The sequence below is a fragment of the Hemiscyllium ocellatum genome, chromosome 3 (genome assembly GCF_020745735.1).
Source record: "Hemiscyllium ocellatum isolate sHemOce1 chromosome 3, sHemOce1.pat.X.cur, whole genome shotgun sequence".
NCBI classification, from domain to species: Eukaryota; Metazoa; Chordata; class Chondrichthyes; order Orectolobiformes; family Hemiscylliidae; genus Hemiscyllium; species Hemiscyllium ocellatum.
Window position 1 is genome coordinate 14,102,456 of NC_083403.1, and position 8,848 is coordinate 14,111,303.

At 42.3% G+C, this 8,848-nt stretch overlaps 1 protein-coding gene across 2 annotated transcripts in view; it reads left to right on the forward strand.

The window, feature by feature from the left end:
* LOC132830753 (CSC1-like protein 2) overlaps positions 1-8,119 on the forward strand; it is a 77,231-nt gene extending 69,112 nt beyond the window's left edge. For both annotated transcript variants that reach the window (XM_060848594.1, XM_060848601.1), the window contains one exon: positions 4,028-8,119. In XM_060848594.1, coding sequence (XP_060704577.1) covers positions 4,028-4,213 — 186 coding nt within the window. In that variant the 3' untranslated portion in view covers positions 4,214-8,119. The remainder of the gene's footprint in view (positions 1-4,027) is intronic.
* The last annotated feature ends 729 nt before the right edge of the window (positions 8,120-8,848 follow it).

Here is an 8,848-nt window from a genome sequence, read left to right on the forward strand (position 1 = left end):
ATATTATTTAAGTCTCTGGTCTTTTAGAATAATCATGTTTCATATGTAAATCCCAGAACTTTTGTTTTTAAAAGTTACACTCTCAAGTGAACTTTAACAACAGGTGCCATGTTGTCTCAGAATACACCGAAGCTGTAAGGTGCCCTGTGGGAGGCTGTCTGTACCTCAATGTTCAGACTGATTCTATTTCTAGAAAAGGGATTTACAGAATCTTACATGGATTCATGCTATTTTTGAGCAAAACAAAATTCTACAAATTCACTCCACAAAATTGTGTGTGAGGGTGTAAGTGTAAAGGGGCATAAGTCTGTGAGAGGGTGTGTGTGGGCATGTAGGTGTGAGCATGAGAGAGGGTCTGTATGAGTGTATGGATCTGTGGGGAGGGTACGAGAGTGTGTGTGTGTGGGGGGGTGGGGTGGGGGAGAGAGAATATATGAAATCATTGAATGTGGCAGGAGAGTTTGAGAGAGCTGTGAACAGAGTAGAGAATGCCTTCTGCTTTAGCAATGGGGCATACAGTACTTGCAAGAAACAGTGGATCAACCTCAACTGGACTATTGTTTCCAGGTCTTGGTGCCACACTTCAGGCAGGATACAAAGGTGTAGGAGAAAATGCAGAAAAAAGTATAATCAGAAAGGTCCTGGTGATGAGGTACTTAATTCAAAGCGTAGCGCAGAAACAGACCCTTCAGTCCAATTTATCTATGCTGACAGTTTCCCAAACTAAACCATTCCCATTTGCCTGAGTGTATCCCATATTCCTCTAAACATTTCCTATACCTGTCGAAATGTCATTTAAACTTTAACTGTATCTGCATCTACCATTTCCTCTAGCAGTTTATTCCACATATGAACTACTCTCTGTATGAAAAGGTTGCCCTCAGGTCCATTGTAAAGATTTCTCCTGTCACCTTAAAAGTATGCCGTAGTTTAGAACTCTTCTCGCACCCCCCACCCCCCACCCCCACCCCCACCACCCTGGGGGGGAAGAGAACTTTGCTATTCAGTTTGTCTATACCTCTTCATGATTTTATAAACCTCTAAGGTCACCCCTCAACCTTCTGCACTCCAGGGGAAAGTCCCAGTGTATTTTTATATCCCAAACCATCCATTCCTGGCAACATCCTGGTAAATCTTTTCTGAACACTCTCCAATTTAATAACTTTCCTATAGTAGGTGACCAGAACTGCACTCAGTACTCCAGAAGAGGCCTCACCAATATCCTGTACAACCTCAACATGACATGATGTCAGTTGCCCTAACAGAAGATTAAGTTTTGCACCTTCTCTAATAGGTACATCTACATATTAAGAAAATTTTTTAGAACACATTTTACAAATTCCTCCCGATCTAACCCTTAACACTATGGCAGTCCCAGTCTTTGTTTGGGAAGTTAAAATCCCTATTACAGCCTTATCACTCTTGCACATATCGGAGACCACCTTAAAAAATTAGCCCCATGGTATCCTGCTGCCTGAGGGAGAGGCCAATAGTACAATCCCATCAAGGTGATCATCCTTTCATTTCTGGGTTCTACCCTTACAGGACAGTCTCTCAGGAATATCCCAAGTACAGAAGTAAGGTTTTCCCTGATCAAAAAATGCCATTGCTCCTCCTCTCTCGCCTCCCTTTCTATCCTTCCAATAGCATCTAAACCCTGAAATATTAAGCTGCCAGTCCTGTCCCTCCCTCAGTCATGTTTCTGTAATAGTTGTGATGTCCCAGTCTCAAGTTCCTAGAGTTCATCCACTTTATCTGTCAGGCCTCTTGCATTGATATAAATACATGCATCAGTTGGAGAAGTTGGGACTGCTCTCCTTGATTAAAGAGGCAATTTGATCGAAGGGTTCAAAATCACGACTCGACACAATAGGTTGGGAGAAACAATTTCCCCCCCGTTGGTGGAAGGATTGAGAACCACAGGGCACAGATTTAAGGTCATTGGTAAAAACAGCACTGGTGACAGGAGGATAAGTGTTTTCACATGATGGATGGTTAGGACGTAGACGGTCGTAGGGTAAGCTGAGATGGTGGTGGAGGCAAGTTCAATTAAGGCATTCAGTGGAAAATTGTCTGATTTCCTGAAAAGGAAGGATGCACAGGGATGCGGAGAAGGCAAGATAGTGACTCTGGGTGAATTGCTCCTTCACAAACACAACAGACATGATATTAAAAAATACAGTTGCTAAAACTCAAAATTAAGTGGAGACAACTCCACTTTCATGCTGTAGCTGTACAAAACTGATGCGGCCACACTTGGAGTATTGTGTACACCAGAAAGGATATGGAAGCTTTGGAAAGGGTTCAGAGGAGATGGACTAGGATGTTGTCTGGTATGGATGGAAGGCCTTACAAGGAAAGGCTGAGGGACTGGAGGCTGCTTTCATTAGAGAGAAGGTTGAGAGGTGATTTATTTGAAACATAGGATAATCAGAGGGTGAGATAGATTGGACAGTGAGAGCCTTTTTCCTCAGATGGTGATGGCTAGCACGAGGGGGCATAGCTTTAAATTGAGGGGTGATAGATATAGGACATGACAGAGGTAGTTTCTTTACTCAGAGTAATAGGGGCAACAGTAGTAGACTCGCCAACTACTGGATGAGAATGGAATAGATTTAGATTTGATTGACCCAAATAGCGTAGGTTAGATGGGCTTCAGATTGGTTTCACAGGTTGGTGCAACATCAAGGGCTGGAGGGCCTGTACTGCACCGTAATGTTCTATTTTCTGGAATGGACAAGTCAGTGTTCCAGTGTGGACCATTTAATTGCACTGATGAAGAGTTCATTCTGCAAATATAACTTAGCACATGGTGGATCTCTCACATCTGACTGTTCAGGCATTTTCATGTTCTGTCCTACACTTGCTCTTTACAATGAGTTTTGCTCGAAAGTGCAGACTCTCCTGCAATTGCCTTCAGATTTCCCCATATTTCATTAGCCTGCCAACACAAATGCCTCTACTTGTTAAGTTCAGACATACTGTTACGTGGAGATCTGCTAGTAATTGAAACCCTCATTCTCCTTTGCTGGAAAGCGCAGTTAACATAGGTGAGGATATCAGCAGCTATAACTCTTGCCCTTTCAGTACAAACTATCCTGCAGGTGGTGATGATTAACGGACTGTTGTACAAGCAACCAGAAATTGGAAATAGCTTTATAAAGCTGTCCAGTGGAAGCACAGGTGTCTTTAGCAGAGGAATAAACTGAAAACACATCAGCCTTCAATAAAACAGTAGTGATAACATGCACCTTTTTTCCTTCTGTTCACTGGGGAAGACAGCTCAAAGTTAAACGCTCACTTACAGCTGTGCTGATCTCAGTTGGAACGGGACCAGTAAAGCCTAGGCTGTCCAGAACTCAGATCGGGATAGTAACAGAAAATACTCAATGTAGTAACTCCTGCTGGTAAGCTTTGCCTCGAACTGCCCATCAAGGATAGAATTGGATTGGTTTGTAGAGTGTCTCAGGGACACTTAACTCACAATCATTTGCAGTCTGGGATACCAAATGGGGAACAGCCAGTCTGTAGAGGTCACTGGTTAGGCCACTTCTGGAATATTGTGTGTAACTCTAGTCTCCTTCCTATTGTGAAACTTCAAAGGGTTCAGAAAAGATTTACAATGATATTGCTAGGGTTGGAGGATTTGAGCTGTAGGGAGAGGCTGAACTTCCCCAGTGAACAGAAGGAAAAAAGATGCATGCTATCACTACCGTTTTATTGAAGGCTGATGTGTTTTCAGTTTATTCCTCTGCTAGGTGATGTGTGTATGGAATAAGCTGCCAGAGAAAGTGGTGGAAGCTGGTATAATTACATCATTTAAAAAGGCATCAGGATGGGTTTATGAATAGGAAGGGTTTAAAGGAACGGGGGTGGGGGAATGCTGGCAAATGGGACTAGTTTAGGTTAGGGTCTCTGATTGGCATGGACGAGTTGGACCAATGGGTCTGTTTCTCTGCTGTATATCTCTCTGACTGTGACTTCCAACAATCTTTTAATCTTTGACATCAATTTGAATCAATTACAGGCTTATCTCCCAAGAGTCCTACGTGAACCCAGGTCTGAAAACAGTCAGCTGGAGTACCATGACCAGCCATCCTATGGTGCCTTGGAGGATAACAATCAGCTAATAGAGGATAGGTCTCCTCTTCCAGACAACAGTCAAGATAACGATCAAGTATATTTAGTGGATACAGGAGCTACTGAGATCTAGAACTCTAGATGATTTTGAACTAGTCACTATGTGGTACTGTTACAGTTCCATGGGAGCACATGAGGAATGAAGATTGTTTAACAGCTCACTTACTTGCATCTGACCTCTTAATAGCCCTTCTCAATAGGGAATTTTGATTTTGCTAATTTGTGTTTTTTTTGGAGGTGGTCTTTGGTTACATCAGATCTTCATGTGGCAACATAGGAATAGATTGTCTTGACGACTGATCTCGATCGGAGCTGGACTCTAAATGTTAACTCTTTCTCCCCAGATTAGTTTCTCCAGCAATTTCTTTTCAGTTCTCAGTCTGCACTGATTGTGGTTTTAGAACACCTTTCTTGTAGAGCTTTGAGTCACTTGAGCTTTACTTCCTATTACAGTAACCACCACCTTCTGCAGGAAAGGGTGTTTGACAGATAATTGCCACAATCATGATGTGGTCTAGTTTAACTTCTCGAACTAACAGCCTTTGAGTCCGACTTTTATTCTAAAATTGTACTTGAAAAATAATTTTGCCAGTTGAATTTACACTTTCTATACACTCAAATGAAGCACAAACGTTTATTGAGCACCTCGCCTTTTCATTCTATACTCTGGCAGGTAATGACTCGTGCTATGCATTAGAACAGGTTTCTCCACCTCTCCTGCAGGTAACCTACTTTTACTTGGGCTGAGGAAAGGAATGGAACATTACCTCACAGGCTACTCTTCTTTGTTGAGCTGACAACAGCTTCATAGGCTTTCAAAGGCTGTCACTGACGTAACCACTTTTCTGTTTTATGTATAAGTCACAGCAAGAGGAGAAAATGGCATACTGACATTTTTAAAGCTCCTCGGTGCTAAAATCATGAATAGCACATTATTATATGATGAGGTGAGGCCAAGACTGAAAAATTATATGGATATTGCCAATGGTAAAACAGACTAAGGCTATTGCAGTGGCATTAGCACAAGAAGCAAGATCGAAACAAAGGCGATGTTTCAATGCAAAAGACGTTGCTTTACAATTTGAATACCTTTGTGGTGCTTTCAGCCCCGTCTCCCAAGCAGCAGCTTAATCAGCTGAGACACCAAATCCACCAAAACCCACTATATGGGTATAATAGTTCAGGAGAAAGTGAGGACAGAGTCGAGTGTGGGGTGCTGGAAAAGCACAGAAAGTCAGGCAGAATCCGAGGAGCAGGAGAATCGATATTTCAGGCATAAGCCCTATATCACAGGAGGACTGCCATTCAATCATGCTTGAGCTGGCAAGTTTAGTCTCACAATCTACCTTTACCCATTACAACATGCAAATTCAGAGCAAGAGGAGGCGGCCACTCAGCCCCTTGAGCCTGCTCCATCATTCAATAAGATAGTGGCTGATACGATGACAGATGATGTCAACGACGGTCATTCTCACCTTAAGTTTGCACTCGACAGTGTGGCATCAAGGAACCTGGGCAAAACTGGAGTCAGTGACTATCAGGGCACAAACTCTCCAGTGGTTAGATGTCATACCTGGCACATAGGAAGTGGGTAATGGTTGGAGGTCAGTCATCTCAGCTCCAGGAGATCTCTGCAGGAGTTCCTAAGGGTAGTGTCCTAGGCCCAACCATCACAAGGGAGGATGTTCACTGAAATTTGCACAATGTTCAGCACCATTTGTGGCTTCTCAATACCGAAGGAGCCCATGTTCAAAAGCAGCAAGATCTAGACAATATCCAGGCTTAGCCTGATAAGTGGCTCTTAACATTCACACCACACAAATGCCAGGCAATGACCATCTCCAATAAGAGACAACCAAATCACCGACCTTTGACATTCAAAAATGTCACCATCACTGAATCACCCATTATTAAATTCATTGGGGTTACCATTGACCAGAAACTCAACTGTACTCACCACATAAACACAGTTGCTACAACAGCCAGAGGCAAGGAATATTGCAATGAAAAAAACTCACCTCCTGACTCCACCATCTACAAAAGGTACAAATCTGAAGCATGATGGGATACTCCCTACTTGCTTGGATGGGTGCAGCTCCAACACTACCCAAGAAGCTTGAATGACACCATATCCACAAACATCCACCCCTCCACCACTGACACTCAGTAGCAACAGTGTGTACTGCCAGGTGGACAGCACGGTGACTTAGTGGTTAGCACTGCTGCCTCAGCACCAGGGACCTGGGTTCTATTCCAGCCTCCAGGTGACTGTGTGGAGTTTACACATTTTGCCAGCGTCTGTGCGGGTTACCTCCGGGTGCTCTGTTTCCTTTCCTAGTCCAAAAGATGTGTAGGTTAGGTGGATTGTCAGTGGTAAATTATCCATGGTTTTCAGGGATGTGCAGGCTAGGTGGATTAGTGATGGGAAATACAGGGTTACAGGTATTTGGGTAGGGCGGGGGGGGTCTGGGTGGGATGGCGTTTAGAGGGTCAGTGTGAATTCAATGGGCCAAATGGCCTGCTTCCATACTGTAGGGAATTCTATGATACTTAACAAGATGCACTATAGAAATTCACTTAAGATTCTTAGACAGCACTTTCCAAAATTATGACCACGTCCACCTGGAAGGACAAAGGCAGCAGATACCTGGGACCACCACCTTCAAAATTTCCCTCCAAGCCACTCACCACCCTGACTGAGAAATATATTGCTGTTCCTTCACTATCATGTATCAAAATCCTGGCATTAACTCCCCATCAGTGGGGTTTAACCATCAGCTTAGTGGGTTGCAGCGGTACAAGGCAGCAGCTCACCACCACCTTCTCAAGGGCAACTAGGGACAGGCACTAAATGCAGGCCCAGCCAGCAATGCTCACATTTGAGTGAATAAAACAATTACCTGCAGTCCTGCCTACCCATGATAACCTGTCATCCTGTTGCTTAACAAGAAACCACTTATCCTTAAAAACACTGAAGGACTCTCCTTCTAACACCTTTTCAAGAGGTATTCCAAAGACACTTGGTCCTGTCAATACTTTTTTTTGCCTCATTTCTGTTTTAAATGGGTAATACTTTGTTGTTAAAGCAGCCACTCATTCTAGATTCTCAAAACAGAGCACACCCTTTCCACATCCATCTTGTCAAAACTTCAGGATTTTGTATGCTTCAAATCAATTCACTACATACTCTTTTTAAAGTCTGATGGATATATGACTAGCCTGTCCAACCTCCCCAAACAAGACAACCTGCCAACACTCAGGATTAGACTAATAAACCTTCTCGAAACTACATCTTTCAAGTAAGATACAGATACAGACCCTATTCCAGATGTGGTCTCACCAATGTCTTTTTGGTTGAAGTGCAATTTTTGCATTCAATTTCCATTACAATATAGAGACTGTAATTAGCTTTCCTAATTGCTTGCTGAACCAGCATACAAACTTTTGTAATCCCTGCATTAGGACACCCAGATCCCTCTGCAATTTCTCACCATTTAGATAACTTTTAAAAAAATTCTCATGCCCAACATGGACAGGTTCAAATATTCCCAAACGATACTATTTTCCACTGTTTTACTGATTCACTTGACCTATCTATATCACTTTATAGATTCCTTCAGTCTTCACAAACTTACTTTACAACTTATTTTGTGTCATCAGCAAATTTAGCAACACCACCTTTTAACCCTTCCTCTAAATTAATTATATAAACTGTAATTCTGTGACATTCAATACATGTTCACAAGAAAATAACCAATGTACCTACACTTTCCTATTAACTAGCAAATCATTTATCCATGTCATGGTGTTACCAATTACATCATGAGCGGTTATTTTCCACACAATAACCTTACACGTGGCACTCTATGAAATGCCTTTTGGAAATGTAAGTATGGTACATTCACTGAATAAAATGCTGTGGATAAAGGAGAACCAAATGGTAAGATAATTATGCATTATTTTCCTTTCACAAAACCATGCTGGTGTTGCCTGATTACCTTGAAACATAAACACCCTGTTACATCTTTAATAATAACTTTCAACATCTTCTCTACAGCAAAGGTCAAGAGAACGTCTGTAGCTTCAAGCTTTGTCTCCTTCCTTTTTGAGTACAGAAATTAACTCTGCAACTTCATTCACTCCAACTGCCTTGAGATTCTTTGGAATCTTAATATGATCCAGATTTTAACAATCCTAGATGAAGAAATTACTCTAATTTTTCTTTTTTCATTCATGGGATGAGGGCATCGTTGGCTAGGCAGTATTTATTGCCCATCTCTCATTGCCCAGAGAGCAGTTAAGAGTCAACCACATTGTGGGTCTGGAGTCACATGTAGACCAGACTGGGTAAGGATGGCAGTTTCCTTCCCTACTGGACATTAGTGAACTAGATAGGGTTTTCCTGACAATCTACAATGGATGCAGGATCTTTAGATGCTTAATTCCAGATATTTAATTGAATTCAAAATCCACCATCTACCATGACGGGATTCACATCCAGGTCCTCACAACATTACCTGGGTCACTGGATTAACAGTCTAGCAATAATACCTCTATACCAGTGCCTCACCACTTTCCTACTGGATTGGTGCATTAGCAGATAGGTTCTGATGTCTGCTATTTGAACTGGTAGCATCTCCCCCAGCCAAGGAAAACTTGGGACATCAAGTAGGGAATTTCTGTTTCTAGATTCCCACAGGAAAGCTTA